The following is a 15,649-nucleotide window of genomic DNA, read 5'->3' as shown; positions in this document are numbered from 1 at the left end:
TATCTGGGACATGTGACAATAAAACACTCTTGAATCTATCAGCTGGGCCAAGGAATGGCATATGGAGTTTAATTCAGATAAGTAGCCACAAAATGCTGGAGTAACTCAGCGGGTCAGGCAGCATCTCAGGAGAGAAGGAATGGGTGATGTTTCGGGTCGAGACCCTTCTTCCCGAAACGTCACCCATTCCTTCTCTCCAGAGATGCTGCCTGACCCGCTGAGTTACTCCAGCATTTTGTGTCTACCTTCGATTTGAACCAGCATCTTCAGTTAATTCAGATAAGTGTGAGGTACATAAGAAAATATTAATTGTGTAGGACCCTTGACCTGAAATATCAATTGTGTGGGACCCTTGACCTGAAATGTTACTCACTCTCTGCTGTGTTTGAACCACAGTTATTCAAACACAGGCCTCCATTCACAATCCCAACAATGTCATGAATAAGTCTCTACCTGCTTGGACGGTCCACGGCGCGCATGCGCCAAGGCTCTGGTCCAGCCCCGCCCATGAGGGGGAGGGGTCCCGGCGCCGCACATGCGCACTAACTCGGCGGGAACTGTTGGGACGCGAGCTGGCGCCAAATTTTAAAACCTTCATCCGGCAGCGGCGCCTGAGGGAGAGAGACTTAAATTGTTGAATCATTTAATAAAAGGAACAGTGGAGGATAGTTGAATACAAGTCCCATAGCTAGGGATGTGAGTTAGTTATTATTAAATAACTTGCAGTTGAGGCGCCTGAAACTTGCCGCCAGGCTTCTGTTTGGGAGCTTCTTTCCTCCCCCCTCTTCATGAGATGTCGGCCGAGCAAGTGGCCGGCTACTCGCCCAGCTTTAGGAAGCCGTCCGAGGTGCTGAGGTTGAGGAGGAAACGAGCCCGCAGCAGCGCTGCCGGACAACTTCCATCGGGCGCCTTCAGCTTCTCCGAGCAGCCGACCATCGCCACGCCGGCTTCCCCCGCCGACAAGGTGGATGAGCACGGCGGCCTGGGGCAGCAGCAGCAGCAGCAACAACAGCGTAAAAAGTGCAGGAGGAACCCGTTCGCCGACGTCGCCAACATCCGCGGGCTGTCGGCAGGGAGCTCGTCTCCTGCAGCCGAGGAGAAGCCGCAGATCGAAGGGGACCCTCAGGTACAACCCCTGCCTTACAACCCCTCTCTGTAAGAAGGAACTGCAGACAGAGTCGCACAGTGTGGAGACAGTTCCTTCTGGTTTCCCAAATTGTCAAAAATCGGGGTTGTCAAAATGAAACCTTGATTTGTCATTAATAATTGGATGGCCACTGTGGAGCCAGAGCAGAGACCTGGCTTAAAAAAACACAGAAATGCCCCTAGATCTGAGTTAGATTTATGTAATTTATTTGTATACAAGCCTCTATTTGTCACCTAATTATATGTGTTTTAATGGTACTTTTATTTACCTAATAATATTGCCTATGTTTATTCTGGTATGTATAGGTGCCATCTAAAGGAGGTGAAGATTCCATTTGTGAAGAAAAGTTTATTTCCCACGAACTGCCATTTCCTGTGCCAGTTAAAGTAAGATTTTTTTTGCAAAAAGCGGAACTGCAAATCTATATGATTTCATCTTGCAGCATCATATTACTTCATGAACAAATAAATTCAAAGGGAAGTAATGAAGGCAGATAACTTGACAGTTTAGAAATAACAGGCATCCATGAGGTACAACCATTACAACCTGTAATTTATTGGCCCAGTATATCCCTTGCTATTCCATGAGAATCAAGTCAGGGAGGTCAACTCTGGTTCAGTGAGGAGCGCAGAAGGACATGCTGCAAGCAGCAACAGGCATATCTAAAAACAGGGGTTCCAGCCTCGTAAAGCTGCATCACAGACCACGTGACCGAATCTCATGCAATACAAAGAGCTAAATTATCTCAGGAAACGGGGCTTCCCCTCCTCCATTATAGATGAGGCTCTCACTAGGGTCTCTTCTACATCCCGCAGCTCCACTCCTGCTCCCCCTCCCCCCACTCGCAACAAGGACAGAATCCCCCTCGTTCTCACCTTCCACCCCACCAGCCAGCGGATCCAACATATCATCCACCAACATTTCCGTCACCTACAACGGGACCCCACTACTGGCCATATCTTCCCATCCCCTCCCCTCTCTGCGTTCTGCAGAGACCGTTCCCTCCGTAACTCCCTGGTCCACTCGTCCTTACCCAAACCACCCCAACCCCGGGCACTTTCCCCTGCAACTGCACGAGATGCAACACCTGTCCCTTTACCTCCCCCCCTCAACTCCATCCAAGGACCCAAACAGTCCTTCCAGGTAAGACAAAGGTTCACCTGCACCTCCTCCAACCTCATCTATTGCATCCGCTGCTCTAGATGCAAACTTATTTACATCGGCGAAACCAAGCGCAGGCTCGGCGATCGCTTCGCTGAACACCTGCGCTCGGTCCGCATTAACCAAACTGATCTCCCGGTGGCCGAGCACTTCAACTGCCCCTCCCATTCCCAGTCTGACCTTTCTGTCATGGGCCTCCTCCAGTGCCATAGTGAGGCCCACCGGAAATTGGAGGAACAGCACCTCATATTTTGCCTGGGCAGTATGAACATCGACTTCTCCAACTTTAATACTAATAATAATAATGCATTACATTTATATAGCACTTTTCAAACACTCAAAGACGCTTTACAGGGATTTCTAGAACATAGAGAAGTGAATAAATAGATAAATAAGTAAACGAACAGAGAATGGAGACAGAAGGTGAGATGACCTTCAGTGGTTGAAGGCAGTGCTGAAGAGGTGAGACTTCAGTGATGTTTTGAATGTGGTGAGTGAGGAGGAGTCTCTGACGGTTTGGGGTAGTGAGTTCCATAGGGTGGGAGCAGCGATGGAGAAAGCCCTGTCCCCCCCAGGATCTGAGTTTGGTCCGGATGGGGGGGACAGGAGATTGGCAGCAGCAGAGCGGAGGGTGCAGGTGGGAGTGTGCCTGTGGAGGAGGTCAGTCAGGTAGGATGGGGCCAGGTTATGGAGGGCTTTGTAGGTCATGAGGAGGATTTTGTATTGGATTCTCTGGGGGATGGGGAGCCAGTGGAGTTTGTAAAGGACGGGGGTGATATGGTCATGGATCGGGGAGTGGGTGAGTAGACGGGCAGCGGAGTTTTGAATATTGAAGTTTACTGATGATTTTTGAGGGTGAGCCATAGAGGAGGCTGTTGCAGTAGTCCAGACGGGAGGTGATGAAGGCGTGGATGAGGGTTTCTGCAGCTGTGAAGGAGAGGGATGGACGGAGACGGGCAATATTTTTGAGGTAGAAGAAGGCTATCTTTGTGATGTGTTTGTCAAAGGAGAGGGTTTGATCAAAGATGATTCCAAGATTCCGGATGTGAGGGGAGGTGGATACTGGGAGACCATCAATATTGAGGATGAAGTTTTGGGTGGATTTGGTGAGCGTTTTTGGACCAATGATGATGATTTCAGATTTGTTGCAGTTGAGTTTGAGGAAATTTGATTGAAGCCAAGATTTTATTTCAGTGATGCAGTTTGTCAGTGTAGAGTGTGTGGTGGTGGAGATTGACTTGGTGGAGATGAGGAGCTGGATATCATCGGCGAAGCAGTGGAAGTTGAGACCATGACGGCGGATTTAGATAGTTCCTCTGTCCCTCCCTTCCCAGATTTCCCTCTATCTTCCTGTCTCCACCTATATCCTTCCTTTGTCCCGCCCCCCTGACATCAGTCTGAAGAAGGGTCTCGACCCGAAACGTCACCCATTCCTGCTCCCCCGAGATGCTGCCTGACCTGCTGAGTTACTCCAGCATTTTGTGAATAAATCGATTTGCACCAGCATCTGCAGTTATTTTCTTATATTATCTCACAACTAACCGATCAGATTGAAATTCTGGAGTCCTAAAACATCTGGTTATGAACAAGGGGACCATTAAATGGCTAATTGCAAGTGAAAGCCCAATAACAGGTAGCAGTACTTAATGTATTTTCCTGCAGAGTTCACTGGATAGCTATCAATAATGTACCAGGCAAGCTTTTCTTTTCAAGGGTGCCTCCTCGTTACCCTGCAGCTCCACCCTTGCTCTTTCTCCGCAACTCCCTGGTTAACTCATCCCTTCCAACCCAAACTGCCCTCTCCCCAGATACCTTCCCCTACAACCGCACCAGTCTCCTCCCTCGACTCTGTCCAGGGACCCCGACAGTCCTTTCAGGTTAGGCAGAGGTTCACGCATCGCCAACCTCATGTACTATCCATTGTTCAAGATGTGGACTCTTATACAACGGCGAGACCAAATGTAGACTGAACGATCGTTTTGCTGAACACCGTCGTTCAGTCCGCTTGGACCTACCTGATCTCTCGGTCGCCAAACACTTTAAATCCCATTCCCACCTTTCCGTCCTAGGCCTCCTCCATTGTCAGTGAGGCTAAACACAAATTGGAGGAACAACACCTCATATTTCGCTTGGACAGCTTACAACCCTTTGTCTCCCACCCACCCAGCCCCTCCCCCTTATTGTCCATTGTTCTCCCTCATGGCGGTCCCCGAACGCCAGGTCCCCCAAAGTAGGTAATTTAGCACCAATTTAGGAATTGAGCTTCAAATATTTAGATTTATGTGTTTCTGCATTAAGCTCTTTATCAAGCCAACTGGGACCCATTTGATGTAACAAACATTGAGTATCATGGAATGATTTTTCTTTGCAATTTGGCTCAGCAGATCTACTTCAGGGTGAAAAATGGAGAACCAGCTGTTTTAACACTTTTTTGAAAGTCCTTTAATTTTTCTGATTTTGTTTTTGCAGAGTTTACAGTACTCTGGAGCACTGCCTGGATTCACTTCTTTGCCTGCTGACTGGAGTGTCAAAACATGGGTTCTGTTCATGTCCCCTCATCCTTTTACTTGGACAGGTCAGCTAAAAGCATCAGAAGAAGCCAAAGGATTAATTCAACACTGTCGTTCCTCAGTGGTCGATTTCCCTTTGCACATAGAGGTATTTGATTAGTTTAAACTATATCTTACATTTTTATAGTGACATTGGAACATTTATTAAATATGATGATAAAATTTGGCATTCAGTTTGAAGCGAATCATGTTTCTTCTCCTTGATGTAGAGGGTGGGAAGAACAACCTAGTCAGATTTTACGATTGAGAGATGAAATTGATTATTGTGATAATTTGTGTAACGTCATGACAATTTGCCAACATTCTTTGTAGGCAATAATCACCATATAAAATGTAATGGGGCAAATGTTGACCTGAACTTTACACATTTTTTAAAAATGGATTAAAGGATTAGAGTGGGGAATCCATGGAATAACATATCAATGCACTGGGCTAATTTAAAAAGAAACATTTGAATGACAGGGTTTTCATAGATTCTTAAAGTTAAGATGTTGAGCATGATCTAATTCCTCAATGTCAATACAAAACTTTTATTTTACGTAGGATCCAAAATCGTGTACAGATTTACGCTGTGCCTTCCAGCAGAATCTTGTATATTGGCTTCATCCTTCGCTACCATGGCTATCACTTTTCCCTCGTATAGGTGCTGAACGGAAAATGGCTGGCAAAAGTAATCCATGGGCACATGATGAAGAGCTCCAACAAGTGCTCATGGGTGAATGGTATATTGCTTGCTTTTTGTTTTCACCTTTTTACAAAAAACTTAGTTGACCAAATGTAAATGATAGATATTTTCCCATCGATTTGGTAAAATATGAATTGCTTTTATTGCATTTCACATGCTAGAAAAGACTCATTATTTGGGCTGAAAGATTAACATTGCCCAGTTTTCCACTTTTAAAAGGCACAATCTCTTAGAAACTACATTTCAAAGCCGGATGGATATTATCTTCAGTACTGAAGAGGTACACTATTTTTGTGAGCTTTAAAACATGATTGTGTCTGCGTGTTTGTGGAAACCATGACTGAAGATAAAAATTCTATCTTGGTCAGCATCATTCTTTCCACATAAACAAAAGATCAAGATAACATTTTCTTTTGTTAATTTGCTACCTGTAAGATTTGTCCAAATTAACAGCACTTTTGTGGTAATGCCATTGTAAGCTTGTGCTTGATTGTCTTTTGAAGTAATGAAATATAAATCCAACTCCTAGAAAATTTGAACTCTACTTTAGTGTTTTCAGCAAGCGCAAAGATGTTCACGCAATGTAACAATGCAGCTCGCTTCAAGTGATTTTTTTTGTTGATTCTTTTCCAGGTCACTCAGTTTTAGTTCACTGTATAATTTATTGCGAGCCAAACTTTGCCCTTATTTCTACTTCTCCACGTATCAATTCACTGTGCTGTTCCGGGCAGCTGGAATAGCAGGAAGTGATGTCCCTACAGCTGTTATTTCCCCAACTACAAGGGGTTTTCGAGAAGCCATGAAAGATGAAGGTAAAATATTTCATACATTTTTAAACTTAATATTGCCATCATGTGGAAGCAGGGAATTTGGTAATACAGATTTGACCTACCACTTGCAAAAAGAGAATCAAAAATCCTTTGCATCTGGATATATCAGGTGATTTTTTTTTTAACGGGCCCAATATTACTTTGTAATGTTGCTTCTGTCTGCCAGCCCTCGTACAACTTGATCCTAAATCTATTTTCTTATTGATGTGGTTATCCTATCATAATGCAGAATGTGATAGCCTGTCTGAATAAAAATGGTGGCATCGTTATTAGATTCCTGTTTTTGGTGGTATCTTTTTTGATGATTTTTATCTTTGCACAGGGATTACATTTTCCATGCCCTTACTGGAAGATGGTGGAAATGGAAAGGCAAAAAAAAGCGAGACTACAGATTTGGGTGCACACATTCCAAGCGTAGAAGCACAGGAGAAAAACTCAGATATTCAGAAGTAGGTCTGCTTTATGGGAAGAATACTATGTGGATATTTTGGGGGAAATGGGTTTTGTGAAACCAGGAGAACTTAATGCTTCCTTTCAAATAAAGCCCTGGGTTTTTTTTTAATTACTAGAGCAGCCGTGGCATGGGTGCTCCTGACATTAACATTGAATCAAAATGGCATTAATTAGGTGCAAAAGCAAAAGAAGAGGGCATTTTTGAGGCAAAAATTCTGAACTGTTATTACTCAATCCCTTCGTTTATTTTTGTATGCAAATTATTAGAACTTTAATATGCCTTTATAATTACTTCAGTCGGTACATTGACTTTAACCTAACAAAACGACTAGAACTGTGAAAATGGATCTGCATAGGCTCAAATAAAATGGAGCAATTGCAAACGGAGACCAGCCATATGAATGCAGATGATTAAAAATCTTCTTACCAATATTTGTATTTGTTTATTTTAATCGTAAATGAAAACTAAAAAAGTTTAATTCTACGAAAATAAACTTATTTATAATTCCATATATTTTACCATCATGAATGGTTAACAGAAAACAAACTTTTTTAACATAGAGAACATGCCGGCAATAGTGAAGAGGATGACAATGATGATGATGGGGCCTCCTGGCTGAAATATATGGGTGTACAGGACAACGTTCGAAAACTTAACTCGATGTCCATTAAACTGTATCCTTAAACGCAATTTCATGGTGAATGAAGAAGTAACAGATTCAGGTTAAGCGATTGAATGATGGCACAGCAGTTTAATTTTCATTTTCTTTGGTTCCTTCTGAATTGTTAGCTAAATGTCCATCGTGTTATTGTAGCAATGACATCGTCTTTCCTAAATGTACACTTTGGTTTCTAAAGAGGTAGCAGAGAATGGTTTGTGTTAATTTTCCATGTAATATATTTATAGGGGAAAAGAGCATTGCTGCTTTAGATAAATGCTTCCACCCACTTTAACTGCATTGCTATTTTCACATCATTGATTTTTATTAGGCAGTTTTGGCTAGTGACCTTCTGAGTGTATAAATGAGATCTATTCTAGAGGAGAAAAAAGGTTAACTTTGTGTTAGCAGATACATCAAAGACTCTACTGAAAAGGCTGAGTGTTTATTTCAGACATAGTAATTTATTTCAGTGCAGATTAGTTTCTGCACTAGTCATGGCCTGCAGAATTTCATTTATATAAATATACAAATAGTTGGATCCCTGATAAATACATAAACAGCAATGTTGCAAGGGAATGTTGAGTTGTGATATCTAAGAGTTGGGTACATAACATTTAAGGTGGGATTGTCATGCAGTATGTTATAGTATTGGAGCACAAAAATTCACTTAATTTCCAGTGTTTTGAATAGACAACAAATGGCTGTAGAAGAGTGGCATAAGTAAATAATTGGAAATGGACCATCCTCTTCCATCTCATATAACCTCAAAGTAGTTGAGGCAGGGACTATCCGAACAGTTAGAAACAGACAGGTACATGGATAGAACAGGTTTGGAGGGATATGGACCAAACATGGGCAGGTGAGACTAGTGTACTGGGACATGTTGGCCGGTGTGAGCAAGTTGGGCCGAAGGGCCTGTTTCCATACTGTATCACTCTGACTTCTAACAAATGCAATGGAGAAGGGTTAACGCCCAAAGGAAGGATGGAAAACTGATTTATATCTGTAGGGTGAAAACTGAAGAGACTGTCGGGGATGACTAGATCAAAGAAGAATTGAGGAAGTGGACCAGAGAAGGGAAAGGTGGCAGGGGTAGAGGGATAGGATAGTGATAGTCCTTCTGTATAAAGTTGCATTGTGCCAATGTACTCTGTCTTTACTGTATGAATATCTCAATATTGAAAGGAATGTTAATGTAACACAGATTGGACGTTTGCCAATAAAAAAAATGCATAATGTACAGTATCAAATGAAATACAATATGGAAAGGTTTAAAGTGCTAAAAAATATTAGTTATAAATTTAATTGTAACTATTTGTAGATTTGTCGAGAGATACTACACAGATAATTTGAAATGGGTTTTCCTTCATGCTAAAATCCAGGCGTAAGGAGCACAACCTTGTGCAAATGGACCACAAGCCTGAATCAGCTGTGCTAGTGAAAGGCCTGCACACATTTACTTTGCTGAACTTCCTTATAAACAATAAGAGCATAGTAGCTGTAGCTGGACCCCAAGCAGGACTCCCACCTACACTTTTGGCACCTGTTGCATTCCGAGGAGCCACGATGCAGACGTTAAAGGTGAGGTTTAATATACTAAAATGTATTTTTCTAAAAGCACAGGAAACATGTATGTTGTGAAGTAAGTTGTAAAGCTTGCTTTCTATTTGGCCAATTTAGATTTGCTATTTATCTTGTGTATTTATCACTATAATCGGTTTGCCTGGAGTTGTCCAAGAAAACATTTTTTGTTTATCTTCAGAACTTTATCTGTCTTGAATCAAATTATTAATCAAAATGGACTCTTTTGGCATTCTTAAATCTGCTACCTGTCTTCGCTTCGAGTGTAAAATAAATTGACCCATTACAGACCTCCCAACCCTTCTGAATTTGGTGGAAAGTTGCCGCTTTATTTCATTTTCGCCATTCCGATTTTGCCTCATATTTTTCCGCAAAACACATACCCCGCCCTTGCCGCGTAGCATGAGGCCGGTTGATGTTAAGAGGGGATGGGGTGGGTGAATGTAGGGGGGGTGGGAGGAGTGGTGGGGGGGACATGGGCTGTTGTAATTTGCTGTTGAAGACCACTGAAACAAGTATGTCTTCAATGAAATTAGGTATGTGCAGTTTTAAATGAAACTTTCTTCATAACTTAGTCATACATTTTATGACCATTGTTTTATTCAATATCAAGAGAATTGGGATGTGTAAGGAAAAAGCAAAATAGAAAAAACAAAACAATTTTTTCTTTTCTTTGTGTTGTAAAAAGTATTTCTGTGCAATAACCTTTATATAAATAGCAGAATATACTCATGATAGGCCTGACATTGTACATATCCAAGAGCTAGACTGTTTGAAATAATAGTCGTTTTTCACACATGAATGTGGCGCAACACATATGTGCATTTGGCGTGCATACGTTTTTGCTGAAAAGTTGCATTACACGCCATATTATGAATTTTGATGTAAAATTCTGAATTTTGTACATCAAAATGAGGAATTTGTAAAATCAAATGTTGGGAGGTCTGCCATTATCATTCTTTTGGCCTCTATTTGTGTGGGGCCTACATGTAAAAATGACTGAAATGTGGTATTTTATTATGATTTCTTTAATTTCAATTAAATTAACCTTGCAGGACCTGCTAGTTGAATGATATTTTGCTTAATCTAGTTTGTCTTAATAGAAGCCTTGTGAAAATGTAATAACTAGGCTACGAAACAGGTAATTTAGTGAAAACAAATATAAGCAATGATGAGAATAGTTTTTATAACAATGTTAAAATAAAAAGACTAGCAAATGTGCAGAGTCTATATTGCCAGTTGCAGGAGAAATGATTATAGAAAATGTTATTTCAAAGAAAGATAACTTGTTAAACCATGTAGCGTTTCCATTTAATGACTTTTCTGAAGGGTCAGCAATGTGAAATATTAAGTTTTTCTCTCCAGTTACTGCTGGACCTACCAAGCATGTACAGTTTTTCTTTCATCAGATTACCAGTAAATGTAGTATTTTGTCTTCATGGAGTTTTTGCACAAGTAATCATTTGCATCATTTATACAGGCAAGAAGTATTAACATAAGGGCACAGCATCCCTCTGGGATGAAGGAATCTCACAGCCTTGAGATCACTGGTCCTATCATGCCTCACACCATTCACAGTCTGACATTGATGCTGAAATCGGCTCAGAGAGGAAACTTCACCGCAAACTTTCGCACGCATGAACCAACATCAGTGTTTAACGTACCCCTCAAACTGGAACATCAGGAAGATAAGGTAAAGTAGGACAAATTTATACCATCAAAATTAAAGTTTTTTTTTGGATGGGTTTCTGATATCTGAATGCAAACAATATTTGGGGGAAAGATGTACGTTTGTAATATTGCACAGGATATGAGAGAGAACAGTTAATGAGCAAAGCTGCTGCTATTCTGGCTTGTCATTAAATTCCAGGTTGAAGTCCCACCCCGTGACTTGAAACAAAATCTATGAATATCTATGATAAAATACAATCTATGAAATTTATCACTGGAATAATTGAAATATTATTATCTTGGAGATCCCAATTCTTTAAACGAGATGCTAAGCTAATATTTTTTTCACTCAGCTGCAGATGAAAGATCCAACATTTGGTAGCACACAATAGTTCTCGGCAGTGCGAGGCTCAATGTGTGTGTTTTATTTCAATACATTTCAACTCAAACAATATAATTGAAACAGTTTTTTTGGGGGATGGGGGTGGGTCATGAAATCTTCCCTATACTACAATGGTCAAAAGTTCCAAATGTATTGGAAAGCATGATGTCCTGAAGTCAAGAGTATAATTAATTTATCCAATACTTTTGTAAGAAGAGAAAATGGAATATTGAGGAAAGCTAAGGGAGGAACTCCATTGCCAGAGTGAAGCCATGTGCAAACTAGTGGAACAGTGGAGAGGATGTTTCCACTAGTGGGAGAGTCTAGGACTAGAGGTCATAGCCTCAGAATTAAAGGACGTTCTTTTGGGAAGGAGATGAGGAATTTCTTTAGTTCTGTTTGGATAGATTACAACCTAGTGGTATGAACATCGAATTCTCTAATTTTTGGTAACTAACCTAGGGGTGGTAGGGTGTAGGCTGCAGATACCTACAGAATGAACCAGCACATCAGGAGCAGCATCGATTAACAAGCCTCGCATCTATCCTTCTCTCGCACCCGTTGTCTTTGGCCTTTGTCCAATCATCTGTCCATCAAAACCTCCCCTCACCTGCATTGACATCACCAGGCTTAGTCCTCCCCTCTCTTCCAGCTTTTCTTGCCCCCCCACCCCATCATCACAATCAGTCTGAAGAAAGGTCCTGACCCAAAACATCATATGTCCATATTCTCTAGAGCCTGACCTGCTGAGCAACATTGGCTGCTCGCCAATCTTCAAGGACCTCGTCTGCAGAGCATCCTGTGGCGGCTCCCGAGGGTCGGGCCATACCACTCACGACCCCTCTGCACGGGAATGGGTCGATCCAAGGAGGCGGACTTCGGCCGGGAGTATAAAGGTCAAGGACCGCATGACTCTCATCCCCTTTGGAGTTCCGGCTAGATACAGTAAACACACTTTCGTTAACCCTGACTACTTGTCGTTATTTCGGCCTACTTGGCACACTACATTGGTGACCCCGACGTGATTTGAACACGCAGCCTTCTGATTTTTGAGGACTGATTAATCTCCCCTCTTGCGCTTCTATAATCTGGGATAGACCCTGTGGGGTCCTATGGATTTATTTCCCTTCAAGAGACCCAACACCACTACCACTTGATTCAAAATGCCCTATGTTGGTATACCCCAGATTGCACTATCTTCCATGTATTTGTGACTACCCATGCAAAGGACTAGTTTAGTGCCTCACCTGCATTTGACTCCAAGCATGGATTTCCACCTTTATCTTTGAATAGTCCCGCCTATCCCTAGTTACCCTCGTTTTTAATTTGTGTATAAAAAGCATTAGAAATGTATTTAATCCAATTAGCCAGTGACCTGTTATGACCCTCCTAATTCCCTGCTTGAGTTCTTTCCTGCTTACTTTGTTTCCAATGGCCCTGTCTGGCTTCATCTTGGTGATAGTAATGCTGTTGAATGTCAGGGTAGGTGTTTACTCTTATTGAACAAGGTCATTGGCTGGCACAAATGTTCCTTGCCACAAATAAGCCCATGCCTAAATGTTATCTTTCTTACTGCGTGGGCTACTCTTTGGAAAGCTGAGGAAATGTGAATGAAATTGAACAGGGTACAATCATCAACCTACTGTGTATATCCCAGGATACAAGAGGGATAGAGCATCAACAGTTTGCATTTATAAAACATCCTTGTATAACGTTGCCATAGGCATTTCACAGAACTTGTGGGAGTTTTGTAGTTATAATTAACAGAACCACGTACAGTGTCCCAGCTGTAAAATGTTCCCTCGACTGAAAGGACAATCGGGTACTATGGCATGGAGAAACAAACCTAACTAAGCAGGTGGAGGAAGAGACTACATCTAATGTTTTCATTTTGTTGTTATTTACATGCTGAACATTCAAATTCCTTTTTGTTTAAAACAGGATCACTCTTCAGGCGAGCTGTCTAATTATGGTCTACACCCAGAAACACTGACTCAACTAGTGCAACAGCCAACCATTGGAAAATCCTCCATAAAGCATATAGAAATGAACAACTATAAATATACATGGAAATTGTGAATGCTGAAATTCCAGTAGAGGCTGTGATTTACTTTTAAAAAGTTTTAATTATTCACATTTTGTAGATGTTGAATGACGTGCAACTGAATTCTAGAGAAAACTAGATCGTTTTTTTAACAATGAACATTAACTGAAGCAATTAGAGGCCAAAAAACATTGGACGTCAAATGACTAAATACTCATGTTTTTCAGTTAATATTCGACATTAGTATTACCTATGTTATTTGAAATTGGGTTTATTTTAAATGCATATGATAAATGCATTTTATATCTTAATCGTGTGAAGCTGACTCGGTAGGAGCTACTTGAAAAATCCATTTATTTTGCCTAAAGGACTTTTTACCCATTATTAGTCAGATTCTACTATAGTAAACATGCAATTCTATTTTATCTCAAAATGAGGTGCTATTAATAGGTACATCCACGACAATGAATCTGGTGGATGGGGTCTTATTGACTTAATTAGGGTCAAACTATTACCAGTAGTGCATAATGTATCCAGATTGTTTCCTGTACAGATTGTCTATTGTAGAATGAACCTATTTAGTTGAGTGAAGACCAGCAATACAGTTTACACATTACCTTTGTTCATCAATGAGATTGTAAACAGCTGGAAGTGAAATGGGTGTTAAATGTTCAATCCATTTATTTGAGTTGGATATAATAAACTATAATTTAGTTCTGTACCCACATCTAACTGCCTACTGTGCATTCTGCCATATATTTGCATGGGGTCCTTCAGAGGGCTGTCATGCTAGTCAAAAAAAATAACTTCTTACTATTAGATGTGTAGAAACCAGCGTTATCATATAATGAAACTGATGCAATACAATTTCTAGGTAGACACAAAATGATGGAGTAACTCAGCAGGTCAGGCAGCATCTAGGGAGAGCAGGAATGGGTGACATTTCAGGTTGAGACCCTTCTTCAGACTGATGTCAGGGGAGGGACAACGATAGGATGTAGTAGGAGACAGGAAGACTAGTGGGAGAACTGGGAAGGGAGGGACAGAGGAACTATCTGAAGTTGGAGAAGTCAATGTTCATACCACTGGGGTGTAAACTGCCCAAGTGAAATATGAGATGCTGTTCCTCCAATTTGCGCTGGGCCTCACTATGACAATGGAGGAGGCCAATGACAGAAAGGTCAGACTGGGAATGGGAGGGGGAGTTGAAGTACTGAGCCACTGGTGAAAATGAAAATAAACTGTCGAGCAACAGTTAAGGTGGTTTTAGGTTTGTGTTAATCTTATTGGAACATTAATTTTAGCTGTGATAAATATGACGTCCCAGAGACGAATGAGAATGAACTAGATGCGACCTGTAAACTGATAAAGCATAAGACATGGGCACGTTTTAGTTTGTAGTTATCTGCTTTTTGGTTTAACCATAAAACCATTTATTTACAGAAGAAAAAATGTAAAGCCATTCTAAATCTCAAAGTAGTAAAAAATGGATTTTATCAGATTTTATTTTGCCAGTCTACATTCAACATTGGGCAGATATGTTGTTCAGAAGCTCTAAGATTTATAGGCAAAGTATTAGCTTCAGAATTGATAATTTTGTTATTGCACTTTCTGTATGCACTGCCATTTCAGTGGCATTTTAATGTGTCTATTTATTAAAAATACCAATTGAGCCTTGTTCGAGACTTTTCTTCAACTTGCACATGTTTAGGCAATTTCTCACCTTGTTTCTACTTATCATCCATATGTACATATCTATTGTATCCGCTGCTCGAGATGTCAACTTCTTTACATCGGCGAAACCAAACGCAGGCTTGGCAATCGTTTCGCTCAACACCTTCGCTCACTCCGCCTTAACCAACCTGATCTCATGGTGGCTGAGCACTTCAATTCCCCCTCCCAGTCTGACCTTTCTGTCGTGGGTCTCCTCCAGTGCCATAGTGAGGCCCACCGGAAATTGGAGGAACAGCACCTCATATTTCGCTTGGGCAGCTTGCAGCCCAGCGGAATGAACATTGACTTCTCTAACTTTAGATAGTTCCTCTGTCCCTCTCTTCCCTTCCCCCTCTATCTTCCTGTCTCCACCTATATCCTTCCTTTGTCCCGCCCCCCCTGACATCAGTCTGAAGAAGGGTCTCGACCCGAAACGTCACCCATTCCTTCTCTCCTGAGATGCTACCTGACCCGCTGAGTTGCTCCAGCATTTTGTGAAATCCATATGTACAAACTACTTATTTCCATTTTAATTGAACAAATACTTTGAATTTCATTTTTCTCATTACTTTCATTGGCAAAGTGCCAAATGTGCACTGTTGTGAGCTGAAGTGGATGGTTTGAGGTTTCCTTATGGCCACAGCTGAGAGATAACAATGAGTTGACAGTAGCAGTAAGAATCTGTGAGATTTAAGAATGCCACCCTTAAATGTCAAGCCATATCCTGTATCTTACTGAATGCACACCTGT

At 41.4% G+C, this 15,649-nt stretch overlaps 1 protein-coding gene across 1 annotated transcript; it reads left to right on the top strand.

Moving 5' to 3' along the window:
- Positions 1 to 793: 793 nt before the first annotated feature.
- donson (DNA replication fork stabilization factor DONSON) lies at positions 794 to 13,623 on the top strand. The gene is made up of 10 exons (XM_078408773.1): positions 794 to 1,126; positions 1,453 to 1,533; positions 4,778 to 4,966; positions 5,422 to 5,600; positions 6,197 to 6,375; positions 6,716 to 6,842; positions 7,408 to 7,521; positions 8,891 to 9,089; positions 10,570 to 10,782; positions 13,084 to 13,623. The coding sequence occupies exons 1-10, from the start codon at positions 794 to 796 to the stop codon at positions 13,219 to 13,221; spliced, it is 1,752 nt and encodes a 583-aa protein (XP_078264899.1). The 3' UTR covers positions 13,222 to 13,623.
- Positions 13,624 to 15,649: the final 2,026 nt, after the last annotated feature.

This window comes from Rhinoraja longicauda, chromosome 12, assembly GCF_053455715.1.
Source record: "Rhinoraja longicauda isolate Sanriku21f chromosome 12, sRhiLon1.1, whole genome shotgun sequence".
NCBI classification, from domain to species: domain Eukaryota; kingdom Metazoa; phylum Chordata; class Chondrichthyes; order Rajiformes; family Arhynchobatidae; genus Rhinoraja; species Rhinoraja longicauda.
This window is presented reverse-complemented; position numbering and strand designations above follow the sequence as displayed.

Bases quoted from the DNA above. Each gene is read 5' to 3' on its own strand.
- donson (XM_078408773.1), top strand. From the start codon at position 794: ATGTCGGCCGAGCAAGTGGCCGGCTACTCGCCCAGCTTTAGGAAGCCG. The intron at 7,522-8,890 runs GTATCCTTAAAC...GCTAAAATCCAG, and splicing joins AACTCGATGTCCATTAAACT to GCGTAAGGAGCACAACCTTG. The intron at 10,783-13,083 runs GTAAAGTAGGAC...TGTTTAAAACAG, and splicing joins TGGAACATCAGGAAGATAAG to GATCACTCTTCAGGCGAGCT.